This window comes from Erithacus rubecula (genome assembly GCF_903797595.1).
Source record: "Erithacus rubecula genome assembly, chromosome: 3".
In the NCBI taxonomy this organism is placed as follows: domain Eukaryota; kingdom Metazoa; phylum Chordata; class Aves; order Passeriformes; family Muscicapidae; genus Erithacus; species Erithacus rubecula.
This window is the reverse complement of record NC_136689.1, coordinates 142,144,022-142,171,208: the sequence shown is the minus strand read 5'-3', so window position 1 is coordinate 142,171,208 and position 27,187 is coordinate 142,144,022. Positions and strand designations below refer to the sequence as shown.

The following is a 27,187-nucleotide window of genomic DNA, read 5'->3' as shown; positions in this document are numbered from 1 at the left end:
CACAACAGAGTCTAGGGAAAAATTCAAAGACAGAACAGATCAAATTATCATTAACAGGAGCATTTTCTGTCCTGTTGCAAATCCTGACAGATCACTGTCCTTTGCCCAGCTAATATGCTCTATTAATCTTATTCAAGAAACATTTCACACCAGGCTTTAAAATCAAGATAATTCCTAAGTTACCAACTTAAAAGCAAAGCATTGCAGTTATTTGCTAAAGTGATATTTTCTAACATCTGGGAAATTACAAGAAAGGAAGTAAATGCCCTTTTCTACTTAGGCACTAACTAAAGGCTGCACTCACTATCTCCCCAAGGAGATTTCTAAAATTCATGCTTACAGCTAAATTTAATAGCACACAATCCAATAGACAGTCTGTAGAAAACTTCTTAGCAGGGTATATATTTTTGACCTGTGCTGTTGTTTGCTCATCACCCTCATATGCTCACGGGTTCTCACACAGGCTGGTAACAGTGCTGATGCTGACTCAAACATGATCTCATTTAAGGAGTGACTTATCAAGTCTCTGTGGCTACTTTGAAAAGTGACCCATTGAACAGCAGTACTGAGACCCAAGTGAGAGCCTCTAAAAATGCTAAGCAGGTGTCTCAGTTCCACTCTTATTTGTTGACACCCTTGAGGGCAAAGAGGCCCTGAAGAGAGACCCTGACAAATAGATTGGGCAATCAGCAACTGTATGGTGATTAGTGTGAATCCACAGTGCTGGATTCTGCACCTGGGATGGGGCAAACCTGGATGTACAGACAGGCTGGGGAATGAGAGGCTGGGAAGCAGCTGTGGAATGGCATCTGGTCAGTGGAAAAGTTGAATGTGAGTCGTGGGGAATAAATTCCACAAATGCAAGTCTGTCTCTACCAAACTGTTGCTGCTTATGTTAGCTGTTGTTTGTTAATGCCTTATGTCTTTGTAAACTGCAAATGTTCCCAGCTGTTTGTCTTTTCCCTTCCCTTCCTACTTGTAAGTACAAGGTACTTACCTTGTATCCACATTAGCCATAATGCTCCTAGCTGTCTGTCCCTTCCCAGTACCATACCTCTACTTTGTATCCACGCCCACCTACCCTGCTCCCATTTTCAATGATATGCAACCCCAAGTGATCATGGGACACATTTAGAGGTTAAAATCCCTAAAACAATGAGCCCAAATGCCATTTGGGACTGAAAACAGTGTTCTCTAGTCAAGAAGGTGAGAGAAAGAGGCAGCTTTACCATCTGGAGATGCTCAATCCTGTTGCCATGACCTAACAGCAGCCTACTACCATGACCTGACCTTGACTGCTAAACCAAATTGTCTTGTTAAAGACTCTGTTAGGACAGATGGCCTATCCCTGCCTAGGAAGGCAAAACTGCAGGAAAATTACAGCACTCCCTTTCTGTTTTGTTCAATGAGAACAGCAGTGGGGAACATAGCTCTTTGCGTTCCCTGCCTAATGCTAATCTGTAATAAAAACTGTACAAAGGGGAAGGTTTTCAGGAGGGTCAACCCTGTCCTGGGGGCATCAGGGACAGCATCAGCAACCTGGCAAGGAGGGTATTGTCCTGCTCTGCTTTGCACTGGTGTGGCCTCACCTTGAGTCCCGGGGGCAGTTTAGGGTGCCACAATATAAGAAACATATAAAAGTATGGGAGAGTGTCCAGAGGAGAGCAACAAGTATGGCTACTGGTCCAGCTGGGAAGTATGTGATGTAAATATAGAGAGCTGGGAACAATGGAGGAACCTCAAAACACAAAGGCTTTTAATGTAACCAAAATAACAAATATCCACACTTGCTGCAGGCACACATCCAAGGACCTGGGGAAGCGATGAATTTAACAACACATTGGGTTCTCTGAGGGCAAAGATTCCATCACAAATGAGAACTGAGAACATGTCTGGACATGTCCTTACATGTTCCTTTGTGTCCCATGGTTTTAGGTTCAAGTCTCTTGTATCTGCAGCTGAAGCCTCACCCCTGTCCCCACCCACCAGATCCAATTCTACAACAAAATGTGGCTGAGGACACTTAAGCCTGGGGATGAGGACACTGAGGGGAGTCCTCACTGCAGTTACAGCTTCCTTGGGAGGGGAAGAGGAGGGGCAGGCACTGATCTCTTCTCTGTGGTGACCAGTGACAGGACTTGAAGAAATGGCATGAAGCTGAATTGGGGGAGGTTTAGGCTGGACAGCAGGAGAAGGTTTTTCACAGAGAGTGTGGCTGAGCACTGGAACAGGCTCCCCAGGGCAGTGATTACAGCACCAAGCCTGCTAGAGTTCAAGAAGCATTTGGGCAATACTCTCAGGAACATGGTGCATTCTGGAGGCTGCTCTGTGCAAGGCTGGGACTTGGACTCGATGATCCTGATCTGTGCTTCTGACTCAGATACTCTGATTCTGTATTGTCTAATGACATTCTTCATATGAACAGGCTGAAGCAAGGAAAAGCAGGTTCAGAATGTGAGTGTAATAATATCAGGCCCACTATGAAATTTCCCTTTTAACGGTACTTAAATATGTAAAGACATAATTCCATGTCAGAAAAAGTCCAGTATTTTTAAAATACACACAAAAATTAAGCTTCTGGCAGTGAATGGTACACCAGCTACCATTTTTGGGGACCTTCTTTTTGAGTAGACAAAACAGAAAATGATAAGTGCTTCAAGAACTCACTTGACTTCCAGGACAACAAAATTTCTCAGAAATTGCAAACTGAGTGATTCTGCATACTCATAGTCATATCAAGCAGTCCTTTAGCAGTAAGGAGCAGATATAAATACAGGAGAGTATATGGAAAGAAAGAGCCAGCACTGCATTCAACATGTTTTCTCCAAGAGGTACTGAAAGTTCCTGGACCATAAATAAGGAATATTGGAAAGGATCTTGGCCTCAGGAGTCTTAGCATAAGTAGACAAGTATATGTAAGGTGGGTGAAGGTAGCAAACTTTATTGGACAAAGCAGTCCTGAGCCTCCTGAGACTCATATTAAATAAAAAAAAAGCAACTCACCCTTTGACCTGGCAAACCAGGGACTCCAGGCTTGCCTTCCAGACCAGGCTGCCCCTTTAAAAGTCAAAATATTTAGGAAGTTAACAGAGTAAGAAAAACTAGTGAACTATATAAGATTTCCTAGCTGTTTTGTGCTACCATTACTGCACAGCTACCTAGACAGCTCTTGCCTGATAATTATGTTGTCCTGTGAGCAGAAGAGAATGAGTAAACAAGATAAAGTGACAATGCCCTGATTTAATACAGAGCACACAACTATATTTAAATTACATAATTCAAACCAGATTTGCCTAAGTAACATATCTTCACAATGCCATCAATTCTACAAAAGCCAATCAACAGTGAAACACAACAAGCAATTCAAAAGAGAGGAAATACAGTGTTTGCAAATGAGGCAGCACTGACAGTCTGAACTGAAACATCCTGCAGAGCTGGGTCATAAAATATAACATAAAATATACAATTTAAGTCAGAAATAAGAATGCTGGCATGTACAAACTCTTGTAAAAATTGTGTTTAAATATAAACACACATACTCAATTCTTAGTTTTCATGCAGAAAATATTTCAGCCATGACCTTGTGGTCTGACACCAAGCCCTTTGACAGCAACTATTCCCTGACCGTCACGGCATGACAGCTCACAAGTTATCAGTCAGTGCCTCTCTGAGATGTGCTGAATGCCCATACAGCTCTTCAGGACATTAGAAATAGAAAAACAATCAGGTTCTGCATGATAACAGCCTTAAGGCAAACTCTGCCCATGTCCTGGTTATCACTTCCCTGTGTTCAGACAGGCCATCCACAGCATGACACCTCCTCTCACCAATGAGGAAAACTGGACGCTGTTTTTTAGAGCTTGAATAATGTAGAAGATTTTCATATACAATCCAGGCTGAGTTTGAGCTTCTGAAGTTGCAAGTAGTGAGAGAAACAACTTACTGGAGGTCCAGGAAGTCCAGGTTGGCCTTGTGGTCCTCGTGGCCCAGGCTTTCCCTACAGGAATGTTTGGGGTGTTTTTAAACAAGTGTTAAAATATCTTTATGAAAATGTGCATGGGCACATTAGACATGTTTCCTGTCTTCACAGGACCTATACCTCCACTTTCCCCTCAGGTCCCAGAGAACCAGAGCAGAGACCAGCTGGTTTTCTCCTTAATCTCTGGCTACTCAAATTATCAGCACTCACTAGACTGCAGACAGATTAATCCACCCACACTCAACAGGCACTTATGCATATTTGTTTCTCTATTTTTCAAAGGTAGTAACTCTACTGAAAACACTAGGGTATTCTGGATATCCTACTAAAACACTCTGTGTTGGAGTTTGCTGGTGGAGAAGAATAGCTTTTGCATAAGCAGCTTCCCCCAAGCCTACAAAGCTCTGAAGGGCTTTAAAGTATCATTTACATGATGCATGCAATTGTATTAAGTAGCAGCTAAATGCAAAGTATGGATCTACCAACCAAAAAAAAAAAAAACCAAAATCAAAGTTTAAATATATATGTATTTTATACATAGGACTAACAACTAACAGACATACACAACAGATATGTCCCTACATTTGAGGGCCCAGCTTCAGAGACAAGCCATGCAAAAAACTCAAATACAGTCTAACATTAATGTTAACACATCCCTGTCCTTAAATAATTGCATAGCTGACTCTACAATTCATGCTTCTCATTGATGCAAGATTCACTACATCTGAAAATGGCATTGCCCTTTTTCCTTTCTTGGTTATTTTCTCCACTGTAAATAGGAAAATTTATTGCTTGATGTCTTGAGAATGATTCCCTTTAAAACACTATTTTAAAGCAAAATCTAACCTAGCAGGCAACAGAATTACATTAAAATATCCTTGCAATGAAAGAACAGATATTGAGTCTATCTTACTTCCTCTCCTTTTAGGCCTTCAATATGCACCTGCAAGAGAAATGTAGAGTCATAAAGGATAGAAAGAGCAAATACAAGGTGCCAGAAGTATGGTGGGCCCCCACAGGCTATTCTTCTCCCCTTGCTGTTCCTTCAAGTTGCATGGTAACTCCTGTAGCTCCTCAAATCCTATTGCACACTGGGAGATGCTTCCTATTTAAAGAGGTCAGACTGACACAAGGTTTTCTCTCACATGTGAAGTGATTTGAGTGGCTGTATAAACTGTAAGAACTTAATTAATTATCTCATTATATAAACAAGTTGGTAGATTTTGCAGATGTTGTTTTATTCTAAATCACAAAGATCGATTGAATGCAGAAGGAATCACATAACAGGCAGACTGGCTTAGGATATGCCATATCACTTAAACTCATTTTCAGGTGCTACAGATCTTTCAAAATGTCTTGGTAATTGCCATCCCATCATTAATACCACATTTGAGCAGGTCAACAAAATGTTCTTGCCCAAATAGGCTGGTTTTTTCATAGTGTCTTTTTTCTAATTTCTTTCTTTCTACCACATTCTGAGTAAGGGAATTGCCTGCTGAATTTCCTGTGATTACCAAGGAGCCTCTCATTCTTTAGTTGAAGAGTGCTATTTCCTAATTTTTATTCCTTTTTGCAAAAGTTAAAGGGATTCTTCCAAACTGCTTTTTTACCAGCCCATACTGAACTCAGTTCTAGACCTCTCTTTTGCATACTTAGTGGTAAATCTTTGTCCAATCACTTGGAGATGACCTCTTCATACAGACAAATACTAGTCTCTGGACATCCTTACATCCCTACTGGAGATGTCTCTGGCATCAGTAAAGGCACTGCTGAAAGCCAGAGGGATGCACAAAGGATATTTAATCTAGTGCCACAGGAAAAGTAAAACCCCACTCTTCTGCTTTCTGTTTAATTTTTTCATGAGTGCCTTCCTCATTTCAGCACATCAAATCCTAGTTGTTTTTATATTCCACTAGGACTTTTCCAGATACAAGCCAAAGAAAAATCATTCCCTCTCATCATGAATGACCTTTTTCTTCTCCTGCCCTAACTCTTGTGCTCAGTCCATGTCAAAGACACTCATCTACTTAATATTGAAATTTCATTTGTTCTTGTAACTTTGACAGGCTCTATGTATCAAAGGCCACTTGGAATCAACAACTGTCAGACACCACACAGTCCTGTCACAGTCTTGCTGTATCTGATGCACTTGAGGCACTCTTCACATTTCACAGTCTCCCAAAATTGTAGCAGAGCATCTCCTCATTGAAACCTGTCACATGCATTTCTTCAAAAGTATTCACTTTTTAAAACTTCTTTTAAGAAAACTCAAAAAACAAAAGTATTTAAGAACATCTCTTAGTGAGATCCTCCCACCCTGCATTTCAACTTTCTCATCTCATGCAATAATTATACAAAGTTCGGGAAAGCTAAAAAAAAAAACTCTTACTGAAGTGCCAGGCAATCCTGGAAGACCTGGTTCACCCTGCAGGGAAAGACAAAAGAAATGAAAAAAACATCCATAGAACACAACACGGCAAAATAAAAAACAGTGTAAAATAAAAGCAGCATCCTGAGCATGTTTTCCAACTGTTGTTGTACATTCCTATTTTCAATACCATCTCATAATTAATAGATCTGGGCACACAATTCTGTTTTCTCTGCTCTGAAGATGAATACATGCAGAAACTGGTTGTGGTCTGTGTTACTTCGATGTTTTACATACATTTTAATGACATTCAGTGACTTAAAATGAATGTTGCATTGAATATGCAATAGCATTAGATTTGTGCTTCAAAACATCTTGTATTTGCTCTGTGCACTTACCACACAAACAAACTGTTTGCTGCTTAGATCCATAATAGACCCCAAATGGGACAGATATTTAGGAGGTCAAAATGCTTTTGTTTGTAAGTAAGCAAAATACCTGAGGAAAAAAAAGGTAAGAAATAGTCCATTTTCCCCAAGTCACTTCATAGAGCAACTGATGTCATAGTGGTGGCAATACACTGGGATGCTACACCCTCTTTCCATGATTTATTGCCATCTATGCTATCATTTTGTTCCAGTTCATTTTTCCCCAGTAGTGTCCACTATTTATTGTGCTTTAAGACTGTGCATAAAGAAGGTTTATCCTTTACTTTAGTCACAAACTGGTGTTCAATTTATCACATAGCTTCCTTCCAGACTCTATTTCTTCATTACTCATGTAGATCTCTAAATGACCCAGCATCATTCATATTTTTTCTCTTAAGTTCGATTACTCTTTGTTATTTATTAAGAATGTCATAGAATAGTTGGGGTTGGAAGGGATCTTAAAAGATAGAATCACTGAAACATTAAGGTTGAAAAGACTTTCAAGGCTATTCAGTTGAAACTTTGACTGAACAACATCATGGCAACAAGACCAGAGCACTGAAGTGCTGCATTAGTTGTTCATTGAACACTTTCAGAGATGGTAACTCCCACCACCTCCTTGGACAGAACCTTCCAATGCATGATAAACCTTGCAGTTAACAAATTCTTCCTGCTGTCCAACATGAATGCTCCCTGACACAGCTTGAGGCCATTTTCATTTGTCTGGTGGCAGGTTGTCTGGGAATAGAGACCAATCCCAACAGGGCTACAACCTTGCTGGGGAGATGCAAAGAGCAATAAGCCTGCCCCGAGCCTCCATTTCCCCAGAACACACCCAGCTCCCACAGCAACTCTTTATAGGACTTACCCTTTAGATCCTTCATCAAATACACTGTTTTTCTCAAGCAATACTCTGGCACCTCAATCTCTTCATTTTCATGAGGAGCGCAGAACTGAATGCAAGACTTCTGCCAGTGCCCAGCACAGAGGGACAATCACCACCCTGGTCCTGCTGGCCACACTAGTGACACAGAAGGTCAGGAGGCCACTGGCCTTCCTGCCCACCCAGGCACAGGCCGAGTCACATTTGGCCATGTCACCCAGCACCCCCCAGATCTTTCCCCCTGGGAAGGTTTCCAAGCACTCTGTCCCTAGTCTGGGACACTTCAGGGGCTTCTTGGAATATGGGACATGAGGGCAGGACCCAGGCCTGGCTCTTCAGGAAATCCAGCATTGCACCATCCATCCAGTCTCTCCACATCCCCCCAACAGAGTCTGCTCTGGCAGTTGACACTCCCAACCAACTTGGTGTTGTCACAGATTTATGACTGAAGGTACCCTCAATTCCCTTGTCCACATCAGCAGGACAGACACTGAACAGGGCTGGATCCAGGGGACACCTCCAGTGATCAAATGCCAGCTGGATGCAGCACCATTCACAGCCAGTCTCAGTACCCAGCCATCCTGACAGTTCTGAAGCCAGCAAAGAGAGCCCCTGCCCACGCCCTGGGCTGACAGCTTTCCCAGGGTTCTGCTGAGGGTGATAAAGTCAAAGGTTTGCTCAAGTCCAGGGAGACTCCATCCACAGCTTCTCCCCCAGACCTGAGGCACGTCACTTGCTCATCAAAGGACATTCAGGTTGCTCAGACAGGACCAGCCTTCCCTCAATCCACGCTGGCTGGGCCTGATCCCTCAGCTGTCCTCCATGAGGCATGAGATTCCCCTCATGATGATCTGCTCCAGAACTGTGCCAGGCCCCAAGGCTGACAGGCCTGCACATCCTCCCTGCGGCCCTTCTTGGGCATGGGTGTCACATTTGGCACCTCCAGCCAAGGTGGCACCTTGTGACCGGCCAGGACTGATAATGAAGGACAAAGAGTGGCTTTGAGAGCTCTGCCAGGGCTACCTCAGCACCCCTGGGGGACTCCTGGCCAGCCCCACAGACTTGCCAGTGTCTCAATGGCTCTGCAGGTCACTAATGATTTCCTCCTGGATTACAGGGGCTCTGGTCTGCTCTCTGCCCCTGTCTACCAGCTCAGGGCACTGCTTGTCTTCTGGAGGATTGATCTGCCTGTTGAACCTCTGTAACAATATCCCCTCCACAAATCCAATAAAAAAATGGAAATCTTTCTTGTCACTCCTTTGTTAATCTTTGCAAACAGACACTCTTTATTGTCTTTTAGAGTAGTGGCCAGATTAAATTCAAAGAGCATCTTTTTCTCCATTTGGATAATCTTTCTGCCTGGGGTCAGGTCTGGGACACATTGTGGGCAGGGTGGGAATAACAGTTTGGCTCAGTACAAAGCTTGTATGGAGATATTTATAAGAGGAACATACAAGGTGGGACAAGAGAGAGCTGCAGGTCATTGGGAAAAGAACAAGCCTAGGCAAAGTGGAGGGGGAAAGGCCTAAAAAAACCAGTTTGTTCCCAGGGGCATCTCCATGGAAACGGCCAGTTCTTAGGCACATGGAGTGGCCATGCCCAACAGGCCTTCGTGACACGCCGTGACATCATCCCAGAGGCCATTGTGACGCGGGTCCATGCTGTGACCCTTGGGGCTATAAAGCTGGCAGTGGGCATTGTCAGGAGAGCAGCTCTCTGAGGAGGCAGCAGCTTTCCTGGGTGCCCGTTCCAGTGTGTGGCACACAAGCCTGAAGATGTCAGAGCAGCAGAAGGCAAACGCCCATGGCCAGCCCCGTGAGTGGCAGCCACTGCTGTACAAATGGCATGGGCCAGCAAGGCAGGGCCATTGCCTGACACCCGTGCAACCCACACGTGCTGTGCAGATCTGCACTGAGACCCAGCTGCTGTGGAAGCACCTGGGGCACTCTGAGACAAAGGAGCTCATCAAGGTACAGGAAGGGCATGGGGGTGACACCTGCAGTGACCTGTTTAGAGAACTGGGCCCACAGCTGTGCGAGAACAGGCCCATCACATCCACCTGGAGACCTCCAAGTGGTTAAGTGCCTGCCAAAAGTGGGAGGGAATTCATCTGCCAGCCCAGCAAAGCGTGTGTCGCAAGTGGCTGTGCCCAGAGGATGAGGAGGCCATGATGCAGCGTCTCCGTGAAAGGAGAGAGGAGCAGGAAGACAAAGTCTATGATGAGATGTTTAGATCCATCATCTCCTCCACTGATGACAAAGAGAGCCCCTCGAGGCCCATGTGCATCATCAGGGATTCAACAAGCCCCACCGTGGAGGCAGCTACAGGCCCCTCAAAGTGGCACAGCGCCTGCAGCGTCACCAAAGACGCCGCAGCAGAGACACCAAAGCACTCGGAGCTTGTGTCTCTTGACCAGCTGTTGGCCGAGCTGGGCCCTGCCTCTGATGGCTCGCTGTCCTGAGACGCTCTCATCAAGGAACTCCTGGAAAACTGGGACCAACAAGAGCTCTCTGACAGGGAAGCAGCAGGACACAGGGTCAGCAAGCCCCAGAGCGCCTTGGTTCACCCAACACAAGGCAAAGAAGGATGTGTCCTCAGGGATGGGTCAAGTGTCACCCTGGAACGTGCTGCAGGCTCCCAGGGGCCGCACAGCACTTTGGGCATGACCAAAGACCCAGCAGGAGAGGCAGAAAACAAGGCAGAGATGGCACCTCCTGACCTCTTGTCACACCTGTGCCCTGCCTCTGGTGACTCGCCAGCCTGTGATGCTCTTCTAAACGAGCTCCTGCAAAAGTGGGAGGAGGAAGAAGAGCTCCAGGACAGAGCAGCGGCAGGAGAGAGGGACTGTGAGCCAGAGAGTGTGTTGTATCTCCCAGTGCAAGGAGATGAAGAGAAAGCACATTCTCCTCCAGGCAGCAGTCCCTGTGACGAGGGGCACAGTGAGGCTCTCCCCATGGCACTGCCTGAAGAGGCAAAGATGTTTGTGGTTTGTGCCTCCCCTGCTGAGGCCCTGGACGATGCTGATGCAGCATGGATTCAGGCTGGGTGTACCCAGGCCTCCCCTCCCCAGGAAGAGCCCTGTGAGGCTGTGGCACAGTCAGGGCCCTGCCCGGTGCCTGCCCAGGCCCTGGCACGCAGCGTTCCTGCTGGCCCCGCCGGCAGCGCAGCCGTCCCGCAGCCCCCGGCCCCACGGCCATGGCGCTCCATGGCCAGGACGGCCCGGCGGGCTCTGCGCCGGCTTTTCTCCTTCAGCTGCCTCAGGGGGCAGCCAGAGGAGGGAGCCCAGTGCCGGCAGCAGGACGATGCCCTAAGATGACTGATCAAACTGAGAAAAACCACTTGCCAAAGGCAGGTCCTGCTGCTGGCCCCAGCCCATCATTCCCTAGCCAACAGCAAGGCAGCCCCTGCTCAGGGAGAGCTGGTGAGGAAGGGTGAGAGCTCAGCCCTGTAGAGTCCCACAGAATCTGACTTTAGGCCTGGGCTGCAATGGGGGGTGTGGTCCCACCCTGCCCCCAAGGCTGCATTAGGAGCTCAGAAATGCTCCTTGGGCCACAGCATTGCAGGCAAAGGAAGGCACAGTCATTCTCCTTTCAGAGGGCAAATAGGAAAATGCCTCACTCCATACATACAACAAGGACTGGAGGAAGGTGTTAACCTCAGATGAACAGGGGAGGCCTCTCCTTCACCCTGTCCACCCGGTAGAGAAGTGCAGGGTCAGGACAGACCAACAGGATGCTGCTGGATTCCAGCACCTTGGACTGTGCTCTGCTTGATCTCTTTCCCAGCCCACCCCATTCCCCCCCCCCCATTTCTTTCTCACCCTCCTCTTTCCTATCCTTTTCTATATTTCTACCCCACATTCATTGTTAAATATATTCCCCATTGGTGACTTTGATTCATGGTCTCATTGCCACCTCAATTCTGACAGAGGCAACTCTCACAAATCACATCTAAAGGGGCACATATCTGCACACAGCACTCCAGGTGTGGCCTCCCCCATGCCCAGCACAGAGGTGCAAACTCTGTCCTGGTCCTGCTGGCCACACTAGTGTTATAAATGAGTTAATGATCCAGGGTGTAATTAAGAGTTGTCAATTAATAGAGTTGTAAACTGTTAATCAGTTGTTGTGGAGTTGTGAACCGTTTGTGTGTGAGTTGTTGATGGGTTGTTGTGGGCGGGTTATAAAATGGTGTGCTGGGATAGAGATGCTGCAGTGTGGGTGTGTGTCCACTGGGGGGAGGGCTGGAACTTTCTAGAAAATTACATCATGGAGTGAGAGCACCAACTCGAACTGTGATTAGACAACGAGCCGACCTATCAGGATCGGGCATTCAGGAATGATTGGCAGATTGCACCTGCATATAGACCAATCAGCGACCGAGAGAGGAGTCAGAACAAGGATTGAAAAACCACCAATCCATGGGGAAGCAAGGACATAAAGACTGCCCAGGTGCTTGGCACCTGGTCCTCCGGCAGAACCTCGTGTCCAGAGGAGCACCCAGTGTGGCACACTGCTTGGTTGTGATATTCTCTGGTTTGTCACTTGGGGCTCAGCCTTATCTCGAGTCCCTGCTGTCAGTAGTTAATTTAACAAACAAGTTAACCTTTGAGAGGTTGCTGGCCTCATTTCTAACTCCAGTGCAGACACAGAAGGCCAGGAGGACACTGGCCTAATTGCCCACCTGGGAATATGCCGGCTCATGTTTGGCCACTGTCAGCCAAGGCATCCCAGGCTGTTCCCACTGGGCAGCCTTCTAGCAACCCTGCCCCCAGCCTGGGGCACTGCAGGGCATTGTTGGGACACAAGGGCAGGACCATGCCTTGGTCTTCTTGAATCTCATCCTGCTGGCCTCACGCCATCAATCCAGCCTGTCCACATCTCCCTGCAGAGCCTTCCTGCCCTCCAGCACATCAACACTCCTACTCCCCTCAGTGTCATCAGAAATTTATTACTGAAGGTACCCTCAATGCCTGTGCCCAAATCAGCAGGAGCAGACACTGAACAGGACTGGGCACTGGGGACACCACCAGTGACCAGACACCAACTGCATGGGACACCATTCCCCACCATTCTCTGGATATGGCCATCCTGAGAGTTCTGAACCAGCAGAATGCCCCTGCACAAACCCTGGGCGGTCAAATTTTCCAGGACTGTGTTGTGAGAGATGGAGTCAAAGGCTTGGCTCAAGTCCAGGGAGACTCTATCCACCATTTCTCCCTCAGATCCAAGACAGGTCACCTACACCTCAAAGGACATCACTTTGATCAGGCAGGACCTGCCTTCCCTAAACCCACACCGGCTGGGCCTGATCCCTCAGGTGTCCTCTGTGGGCCGTGTGATCCCCTCACCAACATCTGCTGGGCCCCGAGGTCAGGCTGACAGGCTTGCAGTTCTCCTCATCCTCCCTGCCAGCCCTTCCTGGGCATGGCAGTCACACTGGCACCTTCAGTCATCTGGGACTTTCCCAACTGGCCAGGAATGGTGACAATAAAGGATGGGAGAGCGGCTTAGCAAGCTCTTCCATGAGCTCCCTCAGCTCCCCTGGGGGGCTCGGGGCCAGGCCCACACACTTGGCAGTGTCTGAGTGGCTCCACAGGTCACTTACGACTACCTCCAGGATTGCAGGGGTCTGCTCTGCTCCCCTCCCCGTGTGCCAGCTCAGGGGACTGCTTGTCCTCCAGAGAAGCCATCTCTTGAAGACTGAGGCAAAGAAGGAATTCTGTACCCCAACCTTTTCCTCATCGCTTGAGACCATATTCCCCTTGTCCCTTCAATTATTAAACAAGGGTGATTTTCCTTGGCACTCGCATGTTGCTAATCTTTTTAAATAATGAATTTTTTTTTTTTTCCTTTACAGTAGGCACCAGCTTAAATTCAAACAGCCTTTTTGCCACTCTAATGATCTTTCTACCTGGGGTCAGAGCTGGGACACGTGGGCTGGGTTGGAATAACACTGGCAGAGCAAGGTTTTATTAGGGGATGTTTAGGAGAGAAACACAAGCTGGGACAAGACAGACCTGCAGGTCACTGGGAGAAGAACAAGCACAGGCAAAGTTGAGGGGCAAAGGAGTAAAAAAAGGCCTTTGTGACCAGGGGCATCTCCATGGAATCCACCAGGCCACTGGTAAAAGGGGTGGCCATTCCCACCAGGTCTTTATGGCACTCGGTGACATTGCAGGTGACTGCAGGCCCCTCAGAGCGGAACAGCACTTGCAGCGTCACCAAAGACGCCGCAGCAGAGACACCAAAGCACTCGGAGCTTGTGTCTCTTGACCAGCTGTTGGCCGAGCTGGGCCCTGCCTCTGATGGCTTGCTGTCCTGAGATGCTCTCATCAAGGAGCTCCTGGAAAACTGGGACCAACAAGAGCTCCCTGACAGGGAAGCAGCAGGACACAGGGTCAGCAAGCCCCAGAGCGCCTTGGTTCACCCAACACAAGGCAAAGAAGGATGTGTCCTCAGGGATGGGTCAAGTGTCACCCTGGAACGTGCTGCAGGCTCCCAGGGGCCACACAGCACTTTGGGCATGACCAAAGACCCAGCAGGAGAGGCAGAAAACAAGGCAGAGATGGCACCTCCTGACCTCTTGTCACACCTGTGCCCTGCCTCTGGTGACTCGCCAGCCTGTGATGCTCTTCTAAACGAGCTCCTGCAAAAGTGGGAGGAAGAAGAGCTCCAGGACAGAGCAGCGGCAGGAGAGAGGGACTGTGAGCCAGAGAGTGTGTTGTATCTCCCAGTGCAAGGAGATGAAGAGAAAGCACATTCTCCTCCAGGCAGCAGTCCCTGTGACGAGGGGCACAGTGAGGCTCTCCCTATGGCACTGCCTGAAGAGGCAAAGATGTTTGTGGTTTGTGCCTCCCCTGCTGAGGCCCTGGACGATGCTGATGCAGCATGGATTCAGGCTGGGTGTGCCCAGGCCTCCCCTCCCCAGGAAGAGCCCTGTGAGGCTGTGGCACAGTCAGGGCCCTGCCCGGTGCCTGCCCAGGCCCTGGCACGCAGCGTTCCTGCTGGCCCCGCCGGCAGCGCAGCCGTCCCGCAGCCCCCGGCCCCACGGCCATGGCGCTCCATGGCCAGGACGGCCCGGCGGGCTCTGCGCCGGCTTTTCTCCTTCAGCTGCCTCAGGGGGCAGCCAGAGGAGGGAGCCCAGTGCCGGCAGCAGGACGATGCCCTAAGATGACTGATCAAACTGAGAAAAACCACTTGCAAAGGTAGGTCCTGCTGCTGGCCCCAGCCCATCATTCCCTAGCCAACAGCAAGGCAGCCCCTGCTCAGGGAGAGCTGGTGAGGAAGGGTGAGAGCTCAGCCCTGTAGAGTCCCACAGAATCTGACTGTAGGCCTGGGCTGCATTGGTGGGTGTGGTCCCACCCTGCCCCCAAGGCTGCATTAGGAGCTCAGAAATGCTCCTTGGGCCACAGACAAATTGCAGCTAAAATGAAGGCATGTAAGTCCTTTCCCGTGGAAAATAGGATAAAAGGAAAATGCTTCCTTGGATCCCTTCGGCATGAACTGTAGGAAGGTGTTAGCCCAAAGAAGAATGACCTGGGGCCCCCAACTCCACAAGAACCACAGATTCCCCCAGTGCAGACAAACACATCAAGAGGAAGGACTGATGAGATGCCACTGCAACCAGGCGTCTTGGACTGTTTCTACTGCATCTCTCCCATCACCTCTGCCCCCTCTTCCCTTCTCACCCTCCTCTTTATATCTTTCTATCTCTCTTCCTCCCATTTATTGTTAATTAAAGTCCCTCTTGTTGACATTGGTACATGGTCCCCTTGGTATCCTGATTGGGACAGTGATATCTTTCTGTAGTGGCATCTTAACGGGGGCACAGATCTGCACACAGCACATGAGGTGTGGCCTCCCCAGTGCCCAGTACAGAGGGACACCACTGCCTTGGTCTTGCTGGCCACACTAGTGCTGATACAGAATGCCTGGAATCCATCAGCCTCCTTGCCCACTTGGCCAGAAGCTGGGTCACATTTGGCCACTGTCACCCAGCATCCCCAGGGCCTTTCACCCAGGCAGTTTTCCAGCCACTCTGCCCCCAGCTTGGAACACTGCAGGGGATTTTTTTGGCCAAAGGTATAACCAGGTACTTTGCCTTGTTGAACCTGTTGCCATTGGACTTGGCTCATCAATCCAAAATATCTGGTTCTAACCCAGTGCTTTTAGCAGATATACCTCCTATTACATTAGGTTGCCCAGGGCCCCATCCAAACAAGCCTATTTTTAAAAGTGCCTATATTATGTGAGAAGTAGTGAAGAGACACACACCGGCCATTCTAAAAATATCAGACCAAGGAGACAAACATCTTTTGGAAGCACTAGTTGCAGCTGGTTCAGAAATATGAGTGAAGTATTATGAACTCAAGACTGATCAGTACTGCAGGAAGAGAATAATGGGAACTGCTTCCAATCCTTGCATTCTTGAATAAGGGTCACTGACTTAATCTGGAGGAGATAAAAAGAAAGAAATCCAGAACTGGCCATGCCTTTTCATTCCTACCTAAGTGCTGGATCGGAAATACCAAAACCACAGCATCATCTCTAACACAGAGGGAAACATAAGGCTGCCCTGAATACTCAAACAACTCTGAAAAATAACAAGGTCAATATTGCTGCTAAGAGTATTGAGTAATTATTTTGCAGGTAGGAGATGTAGAGGCATTTTGTTGTCAGTTTTTGAGGCAATTCTACATCTCCTGGGTCAGAAAAACAGCTACTACACAAATATCTTGACATTTCTAACAACATTTCTTAGATGAAGATTTCCTGATCCAAACTACACTCCATTTCCTTCTTCTCTCAGTATGAGCATTAAACTGAGAGCAGAGGAACAATAACCAGACATTTTAAGACACACACCCATTTGAGATTGAAGTCACATCAAAAAAGACTTAAGAAGATTGAAAGATTTAAATATATATAAACTTTTCTTATATAAAAACAAGACAAATATTAGGCCAACAGCCCTGATATTTCCAGCACTGAGGGGACAAGGAAGAACAAGAAACAAATATGTTTCTAAATCCACTCTGTGCACCCCATCTCAACTTACCTTGTCTCCTTTGGTCCCACTAGCACCAGGAGGGCCAGGGCTGCCAGGAGGGCCCTATAAAGAGGTAAAATTGAGATAAAACTCTTTGCTTCTAATGTGCAGGAGAAACATAAAGCTGCAGGGATTGGCAGCACAAACAGTGATATCCTATTGCATTGGGGAGGAATTAGTAGAACACATGAGGATGCTTTGACTCTGCTGCACAGAGGGGAAATGGAGATGCCACAGCAATCACAATAACACCAATCCAGTTTCAGCTGATTCAGAAGAATTGCAGTTCAGTGCATATATCAGCATCAAACACAAAATTTTGTATAAACTTCAGGCATGAAGATTTATCTCCTTCTAAGTATCTAGACATGAAAAGGGAAGAACTGCTTCAGAAAACCCAACTTTTGTAACAGGGTTTCACTTGGAGAAATTGTCCTTTTCAAGTAGTAAACAAACAGGATTCATCTTCGCATCCCTCTGCAATTTCCTACTTCATCTACATTTGCTGCAAGAATAAACCAGTTCTTTATCCATCTGTAACACCAGAAAACATTTCCATCTTGCAGGGATAGTGATAAACACTAACTAGACACACACTTCTTGGTACAAGGTGAACTGTGGCTGTGGAACAGAGCAGGATGCAGATGCTGCACCCTGAAGGCATCAGGCTCAAGGGTGGCAGTGATTAGCTGCATGGCTTTTGGCAAATCACTTCTGGCCTCTGCATCTTATTCTGTCCTTTGCTATTTAGACCAGAAGGTCCCTGGAAGAAAAGGATGCCTCTCATTAGGTATCATTCCCTGGGTAATGAAAACAGTCTTGTGGAATCTACAGATAGTGGTTTTAGACAAAGCAGTTTGTGTCTGATCAGAAGTGTACTGACCTTCTAGGCCATTTTCTGTTTTCTTTTTGTTTTAAAAATGTAAATAGTTCCAAGCCTTCTTTATTGAAAACAAATCCAATATATTAAATCCAGTTCTCTTCCTTTCCTGTTGTGGGCTTAAACAACTGAATTTTTCTGAGTGCTTTCTTATGTATTTAATGAAAATTAAGACAAACATTTGTGCTATCACATTTAAAAGACTGGCATTTCCTGTGAGTGAAAGTTGCATTGTAGCTTAAATTCTAAAAACAAACAAACAAAAAAGCAAACTGTGCCAACAAAGATCCTCAGAATAGGGACATGATTGGGTACTGTCATGATTCAGCAACCACCCAGGGTAAGTCTCAGTTTTTGGGACCACTTCCACTCTTTTTCAAGGAAACATTTCCAGTTATTGAGTATTTGCTACATACCTGTTTCCCCTCCACTCCTGGCTTTCCAGGGAACCCATCCAGGCCTCTGTCTCCCTGGAAAAAGAAGAGAAAGAACCACATAATTTAAATCTGTGCTGTTTAGGTCACTGCCCTGAAGGTCATGTCCATATTATCTGCTCCAAGAGTAATGAATAAGGAGAGAAATTCCAACTAGTGCCATAGAGAAAATAGTTGAAGTTCCTACATCTATATCATGAAAAGTTGCTGCAAGCAGAAGCAGGTGTGTGCTGGCTTTCCATGTTGGCATCCTTCTTCTGCCTGCTGAGGTGGGTTTGTGTGAACTGGACAATGTGCTCCAGCAGAACATCAGCCCAGAACAGCTCTTACGGAAATAATAAAGCAATCCAACAATAGGTCAGTTTTACCCAGTAAAGAAAAATTCTCATTTTTCACCTTTCCTTTCTGTAACCTGAGGGAACAATTAATTTGTTCCTTTATGTGTCCAGAGCTGGACAGTACACAAAGCCCAAATGCAATGCATTTCACTACTTTATTACTCGAAGATACGGGGTTTTCCCCATGTATCTAAACTTGATTTTTTTTTTTTTTTCTGCAGTTCCAGACTAGTAAGTCTTTCCCTAACCCCTCACAGAGGGAAGTGTATTCTTCATCTTTACAATGATCTGTTATGTATGCAAAGATTTACAGAACTCCCCTTTCAACTTTTCTTCATGGGCATGTTTGCCAGTCCTCTGACCATTTTTATTGCTCCCCTTTGGGCAGTGTCTAATTTTCCCACATCTTCATTGTAGCTAGGTGCATGAAACTCAATATACCTGAGGCTGACTTTGAGCAGGAGTATGTTTTCATGTTTTATAGATTATTCTTCTGTTTAAACCCCAGCATCATGTTTGCTTTACACCAAATCCCCTTCCACAAGACAGCTCCTTGATCAGTTGTCCCCAATCCCTAACTGCAATTTGTTATCCTATGAGTATGAAACATCCTGCAGCTGCCCCTTTTCAATGTCATCTTCTGCTTTGGGGGATTGTGTTTATAAGATAATCTTGAATTCTGATCCTGATCTCGATGGTACTTCCATATTCAAGCTCAACATATTTCATATTTTATAATTCAGGTTCTTGCGAGACAACTGGAGCAATTGCATAATTCTGCTGAATTTCACTTTTCTCCTACTGATGGTGGCCTTTGACCATTCAATCTCTTTAGTTTAAAAACTCCTAGAAACAGACTTTCTTGTACTCTCTAGAGTCCTTAAACCTCTGAAAAATTAAACACATATTTTGTTTGGATCCTTCACACACAGCTGAATATAAACTACTAGACACACACACAGTGCCAATGTTAACGTGAATGTGCATGTGAAAACAAATTGTACAAGTACAAACAGTGACAGAAAACTAATAGTTTTGGGCTATTTTTTAGTGTTTTTATTTATCTTAAACTCTATTACACCACTGTTATTAACTGCAAACTCACATTTATGGCATTGGATTTAATTAGCTTATTTTGTTAACTACATTGATTTGCCAAGTCAGAAATGGATTTGCTAATCACTATTTACTTTTCCTTCTTAGAAAGTCAATCAATCTTCTAACATAAATGTTTTTTCAAATTATGTATTCAAGGAATGAAATTAGAGAGACCCATATCCTCCAGAAAGCAGCTGAAAACCAGTGTCAGATACCCAGATTCACTTGCTTTGGAGGTGATAGTTTCCACATTAATACTTTCCTTTGTGCTGCCTGAACTACAAATATCCTGAATTTAAGACTTTCAGCAAGCAACAACCTGGTATATTGCTGACAAAATGTGCAGTGTGTTCCCAGGAGAATTTTTAACATCAATACACTGCAGCAATGAGTACTTCACACATGCTGGTTTAGCTGCCAAAACAGAAAAGTGTTGATGTTCTTACTGCTACCAATGGGGGCTGGAAAAGGCAAATGTATTATTTATACAAGCAAATACAAAAAAAAATCCTGTTTGAAAACACTCCAAACGATTGTGTTTTCTGCTGCTTCTTCAGAAAAATCTGTCATTATAAATAGTTTTTATTATTTTTCCATTCTTTAAATAAGGCTACTGAGTGAAAGGTATTTTTCTCCCAACAGAGAGAACAAACACATTAAAGTTTCATTCTCAAATTTTCACTTTAAGATTCCATTTCTTTCTCCTGTTTTCTACTGATTTTTTCTTCTTTTAACCGTTGGAACAAAATGGTGAAGATTCAAAAGCAACTAGGGGAAATGACAATTCTGCCAAAACTTCAGTGCTGCTCTCTGACCTCTACCATTTAGAAAATTTAATGATTTGTTGGAAAAATCATTACCCAGGAGTCTGTAGGGCCCTGGAAAGGCTTGGGAGAAACAAACCTACTGCAGAGGGGTCTGGCAGCAGCAGACTAGTCCTGCTGCCTTACACAATTCCTTCTCAACACAACAAACAAGGTTTTACAGGATGGACACAGGATTAGGAGCAAAAGCAATGCACTTTGTCACACTGAACTGCTGGACATGCCTAAATTAGAATGGCAATTATCACATACAGATATGGCTCCTGTTAGCAGGACAGTGCATCATAATTTTTTCTAGAGTATGTCCTGGGGTCTGCAATGAGCTCATTGGATTCAAAGGGCATGGGATATATATGGTGCAGTGTTTTTCCTAAACTGCAGGTGTAACCCATACTACTGGATTTAGGAACCTCACTATAAAACTTGAACATTTACATCTGAGGTCCCAGGATATGTGAACAATGAAGCAAGATGGATGGGATAGTTAGGACTTTTCTGGTAGCAAGGGGGAAGACTTGGTAAAACAATACTCAGTGCATGAACTAGTGCTCCCTTTTCAGACAAAAAAGAAACAGCTTGTGTAGGTGTCAGTATTCAGGTTACAGACTGAAGAGCAGACAAGAAAATACTTGGCCCACTGAATTCACGCCCACTGTTTCCACAGTAGTACTGACTGGTAAAAGCTAAAGCACTGGCAGTGGGTGCACTGAGACCATCATTAAAACCTGGGAAAAAATCAAAGCACAATTATTGTAGCAGAGATTTGGCTGCTTCAGGGAAAAAAAAAAAAAAAAAAAAAAAAAAGGATGGGGGACACCTCTGTGCAGATCCTTCTAATGAAATAAAACCTAATTCATTTCTTCCCCACTTCAGCCTTCCTCTACTTAGTCAGTTAGCCTGCCCACACACAGCTCCAGCTTCCTCTCCCATCACAGTGATGTCAGAAAAATGGATTTTCTTCCAGCAAAAAATTCCAGCAGATTAGACAATGTAGCCTCTGGAAAAGCAGCAGAGGCACTGGATAGACACAGGTCACCTATCCAGTTCTGCAAAGGGCTGAAGGAAAAGCATGATGAAGATGATGTAGAATCCAGCCATTTGCTCTAGCTGCAATAACAAGGATAGGTAGTACAAAATATTACCACATTATATTATAAAATATGATAAAATATATGATAAAATATAAAATATTAACACTTTATCATAAGCAGCAGAAAGGAAGTTGGTAGAGATTAACAATATCTCCCACTAAGCGTCTACTGATAGTTTTTCCCAGTAGGAAAGTTTGGTGTAAATCGCTGGGCTTCCTCTCCAGAAGAAGATGGAGACTGAGAAACAGGAACAGAGCTGTGCCAGCAAGATGATGACTCCCTCCTTTACACAAACACAGGCAAAGCTGCCAGACCCTCCCTGAGATAAACCTGTGTCAGGACTGGCTTGAGTAATTAGCAAGACAGAACATTTTGGGGGGACCCTGAGCACTGCCAAGCAGGTCTACAGCAGGAGTGGGTGCACATAGGAGATCTCTCTGAACATAGTGAGCAAACTGAAATACCTAAGGCTTTGGGCCTGCTCAGCACTGCTTTTAAATGTCCATTCCAGGTATAATAAGCATTTGGTCTTTCCTTTGAGCCACAAACATGATTGAAATCCCAGAGTGACCTGTACTCTGTGAAACAGCTCTTCACAGTCAGGAGAAAACGTTGAACTGGGAAGTAACTCCATTTGGTGGAAGCCTCTGACAAAGTACAGATTATTTGGTATTTGCTACTGGTAAGTAGGGGATGGGAGAAGAAAATCTGAAGTTGGATGATGTGAAAAACTGGAATGGTTTGGGAAGATGCTGAATGCAGACAGGGTCAGTGGCAGTCAGTGTCCATTCTCAGCTCTCAGGTTGTGCACACAATGTGGACACCTCATCAGATCTCCACACTGGCAACCTCTCCTCTCCTCCTCTCTCTCCTCCATCCCTGGCTACACACACAAGAAGTCCCTAAATGTGTGTTCAGTAGACAGCATAGATCCCTAAAGCCCTCCTGCACACCCATGGGAGGTAGAAAGTGTTTGGAATTGCAGTGCACTGAGGAAACTCCATCCCTCTCCAGAGCTGCTGGCATGGTAGTCCACCTCACCTAAGGGACAAAGGAAAAACCTGGCTTTTCCTAGCACGCAGCAGGAATACCTTGTCTCCTCGTGTTCCCTTTTCTCCTCTTTCTCCTTGTAGACCCTAAAAATAAAAACAAAAAAAATAAAGATTATAAAGCTAAATCCAAGTAGAGACATAGTTACCTCCTTTAATTAGTCACCAAATCAGTGTGCAAATCTGCACAGTCTATTCAAGTGAACCTCAAGGACATTTTCTGTGTTGCCTGTTCTCGAAGTTGGCTGCAGGCATGATCTAAGCAGACTCACAGAGCAGGGACCACTTGTGAGCCCAAGAACATCTGTAATATTATATTGCCTGCAGGCACACGACCCTCCTGCCAGCAGCAGAGTGGAGGGACAGGGAACACACCACAGCTGCAGATGGTCTGGAAAACAACCAGTGCTCTGCATTTTTCAAGTTTCTTGTAAGCAGTGAGAATTTTGGTAAAGGACAATGTTGATGAGAAAACCTACTGCATAAACAAGTAATAGTTCCTGTTCCTGGTGGGTTTGGATGTGGTAGCCAGACAGACAGCAGGTATCTTTGAGAACTGGCAAAGGTTAGATGCACTCTGTCCTGGGGGCCCAGCACAATTTGTGTGCTGTGAATGCAATGCCAGTATTCCTTAGGACTGCATAATTCATCTCCTCCCAGCTACACTGCTGGATCTTGGCTTCATGTGGCACTAGCTCTGACAATGGACTCTATGGACACAAAGGGATTTCACCTTCCCTTGGCTCAGCAAACACCTTGTATTTTACCTGTATTGTAGAAACTGAGCAATCAGCTAATAGCTCTAGAGAGACAAATATGCTTAGACATTAGTGACCTCTCTAAAACTGATAAAGTTTATAGTGCTTCTTGCTGCAATAATTTAAACTTCAGTTTACTTTGCACTATAGTGGAGTCGTACCTCCAAGCTAATCAGAGCTCCAGGGCTGGGTATATTTGGCTCTCAGGATGATTTACATAATCACCTGAATGGGCATGGCTATTTTATACTATTGCAGGTTGCTTAGAGCCCAGTGCAAGCTGGCCCTGAATGCTTCCAAGAATGGGGCATCCACAACCTCACCAGACAGCCTGTTCCAGAGTCTCACCATCCTCACAGTAAAAACTTGCTGCCATTATTTTCAATCTAAATCTAACCCCTTTTACTTTAAAACTATATCCCTTACACTATCACAACAGATCTTATTAAAAAGTTTGGCAGTTTTTAAATATTGAAAGGCCACATTAAGGTTTCCACAGAGCCTTCTCAAGACTGAACAACCTCAACTCTCAGCCTTATCTCACAGAAGAGGTGCTACAGCCTTCCTACCACCTCCACAACCCTGTTCTGGACCCACTGTCAGAGGTCCATGTATCTTCCCTGTTCTGGGACCCCAGTGATGGATGCAGCACTGCAGGTGGGGTCTCACCAGAGCAGAGCAGAGGAGCAGAATCGTTTCCCTCACCTGCTGCCCATGGTGCTTCTGGGCTGTGAGTGCACACTGTCAGCTCATGTCCAACTTTTCATCCACCAGCACCCCAAGTTCTTCCTGGCAGGGCAGCTCCCAATCCTTTCATTCCCCAGCCTGTGGGAGGTGACCCCCATCTGAATCATCAAATCTCAGAAAATCCAGTCAGCCTTTCCAACACCAGCTTAAAGGCTGTTTACCAAGCTGGGACCACAAGACAGAGGTGCTAACTGGACAGAATCTAATTTATTTTGGTCTTGCTGTCTGTTCATTCAGTGCAGGGTTGTCTCCTTAGCCCAAAGGCTATTCCCTGAGAGCTTTGAGAATATGACTGGAAATTTGCTGAGAGGTGGTATTGTTTCTTGGTGTTCTGATTAAGTTTTCGAGCACCATATAAATGGTGCATCATCACAGACCAAAGCAATTGCATTACAATGGGAGCATCACAAAATCACCAGCTGTTATCTCAGTAATCAAGTAATTTCTGCTAACACCTCTCTACTGGCTACAGGTCTGTTCCCACTTAAAGAAGACAGACAAAACTCAGTGAAGTCAAACTTTACCACTTGGACATAGTGCAGATAAGTAGTCAGACAGACCATAGACTGCTTAATAATAAAAAAATATATTTGGGCAGAACACACTGAAAAAGTAAGGAAAGTTTCTGGAGCATTAGAAATTGAACAAGAGCCATGACTTACCGGTGCACCTACGTAGCCTTTAATGCCTGGAGGACCCTGTTTTCCCTCGGATCCCTGGCAAGGAAATGACATACAGTGAACCACCAGAAACTCTTTCACATAAAAGACTGAAAATAAAAGTAGTTAGTCAGAAATGCAAGTTGTTCTTCCAGGCTCATGTTGAGTCGTCTTGACTCTCTCAGTGCTAATACAGGAGTAATGTCTTACTTTCCAACTACTTACCAAAAATGACACTCCAGTATTTTCCTCTGTCCCCTTAGACATTAGCAAAGTTTTGTCCTTCTGCTTTCACACTTAACCTAGAAAGGCAAACTGTCCCATGCAGGTTTCTCTACAGGTTATTTCAGAAGCTTTGGCAGTGTCAGTTGTTGCATGCAACACCTGTTGGAGCTCCTGAACAGTGTTAATGGAACAAAGCAAAGGTATACATTGCTGCAAAGTGACCAGAGTCTTCAAAATATTGTATATTTTGAAGAGTAAATGCATATAAACAGAACTAAATTTTCCAGTGTTTATTTTTAGTGATAAGAAAAAAATACTAGAAGATCAGATAAATTTCATCAGTTCTTCAGCTCGTTGTGTACCAACTCACCCTGGAGAAAGTGTACTGTAATGGAGAGTACTCACAGTGTACCTTTATGTGTCTTACAATGCCTGGAAATTATCTGGAGCCCCAGCTGAACAGGTTCAGCCCTCAGAGCTGTCCCATTGAGACAGCCTGGGTCTGGCAAGTTGACATAGAGAACTGGTTTGGCATCTTGTATCACCTATTTGACTGATAATTTTCTTACTTACATCACTTCCCCTTTCCCACACTCTCATCTAACTCCTGTCTAACCCTAAATGGGCAGCTGTAATGGATAAGACTTCAAAAGAGATAGGGAAATAATTTAAAAATAATTACTACATTTCATATTAATAGAAGGTTCACATTAAAAAGATAATAAAATTAAAAATGTAAGACATGTTTGCAATTAATTAGTAGTAGAATTGAGGCTTTTTTCCCCCCTGTGCAGGTTAAAAAGAATAGGGTTCAAGCACAAGCAAAGGTGGCTCTGGGATCAGCCATGTGAGAACCTCTGCAAGGTCAGGAAGCATTGCAAGTTCTCTAATAGCAGAGGGAGAGCAGCAGGCATGCACCTGAATCTCTCCTTCAGCCTGCAAAAAAATACTGCTACCAAAGTCTAGGCAAAACCCCAAGAGAAACAGTCCTGCTCCAAGTTGTCCAAATTACAGAAGTCCAGCTCAGTCCTGTTACATAAAACGTGGTTTTAACTCTCAGCAGAAGTTGTAGAGAAGCTGGTTTTGTCTGGATGAGATGTGCTGAACCCACTCAGGGCCTGTGCTGAGATCATGTCTGGTAAACCAGAGAAGCGTGAGACCTTCGACAGCTTGAGCAAGCAAGAAGGAAATTTGTCAAAATGAAACTCTTACCTAATACTTTTTATTTCAAAGGATTGATTTTTTTTCCCCCCCCTCTCCCTCTGCTTTTTCTATTAAGTGCAGATAACTGTCAGTTCAGATGGGAATGCTATAGTTGTGTCTGTACCACAGCAATGACAACCACAAAAAAGCTCTTTATCCTTTTATTAGAGATACAGGGGGGGAAAAAACGAAGGAAAAGGTTGAATATTTGCTGCAGGATATTGCAGGCTAAAGGGTCTGATCTCAAAATCCAAACTGTATTTCTCTGCTATAATATCATGCAATGAACAATCTGAGATATGGCCCTTTTCCTCTGGACCCACTTGTTCCATTTAAATTAACCTGCCAGGTCCCACATATTTATGTGGGAGTTTTCCCCACTGATCAGTGAGTATTTCTTGCCATCTCAGACTACCATGACATCTGTAACCAGGAGCTCCAACACCTTAGCACAAGGCTGACTTTGATAACTCTTCCTTGTGTCCAGCATGCAGCCAGCAAGACCACACATCCTTCTTGGAGAACAAAGTAGTTTACCCTCCAAGTTTGAGGAAAAGGAAAAAACCCACTCCAAACCCTACAGTTTTATCCTGAAGACACTGAGCTAGGAACAATCTCCCCTGGAGACATCACTGAGAAGCAAAACCAGTAAAACCAGGGATGACATACCAAGGCCATTTAATTCCTGTAAGCTATATATGAATCCTAATGGGCTCAGCAGCCATTTCTGTAACTCTCTGGACTGAAATTCCACTACCAGAAGCCTGGAGGACTCTTATCTGTGATACTGGAAGCTTCACACAATTAATGAGGTCTGTAAAAAGTACAAGACAACTTCTTAAAAGAAAGTGCTGGCAATTCCCCCTGAAGCCAAAGGCTCCTCAGTCAAGGAGATAAACAAGGGGCTGAATTTCCTGGGGCACAGGTATCATTGCTGAAAACACACTGGGCATGCCTGGCCCAATGCTAATGAAGATGGATTGAGATAGGAAGGATCACAACCCCACCAACCAGAGAAACTGCAAGGTTTCTCCGTGGAGCCTGGGGTAGAGTCCAGAGTATTGATGCTGATGACAAAAATAAGTGATCTGGCAGAAAAACCCTTAATAATCATTACAGCAGTAATTAGAGATGTGATCTTTCTAATTGCCAACTCCACCCATCCTTATACA

General features: G+C 45.2%; 1 protein-coding gene across 1 annotated transcript in view; it reads right to left on the bottom strand.

Annotated features, from left to right (window-relative positions):
* Window positions 1–27,187, bottom strand: part of COL22A1 (collagen type XXII alpha 1 chain) — a 220,377-nt gene that overhangs the window by 76,479 nt on the left and 116,711 nt on the right. The window contains exons 17-24 of the mRNA XM_079301128.1: window positions 24,591–24,644; window positions 22,466–22,510; window positions 18,006–18,059; window positions 16,719–16,772; window positions 6,369–6,404; window positions 4,893–4,922; window positions 3,944–3,997; window positions 3,004–3,057 (exon numbers count right to left, since the gene is read on the bottom strand). Coding sequence (XP_079157254.1) covers window positions 3,004–3,057; window positions 3,944–3,997; window positions 4,893–4,922; window positions 6,369–6,404; window positions 16,719–16,772; window positions 18,006–18,059; window positions 22,466–22,510; window positions 24,591–24,644 — 381 coding nt within the window. The remainder of the gene's footprint in view (window positions 1–3,003; window positions 3,058–3,943; window positions 3,998–4,892; window positions 4,923–6,368; window positions 6,405–16,718; window positions 16,773–18,005; window positions 18,060–22,465; window positions 22,511–24,590; window positions 24,645–27,187) is intronic.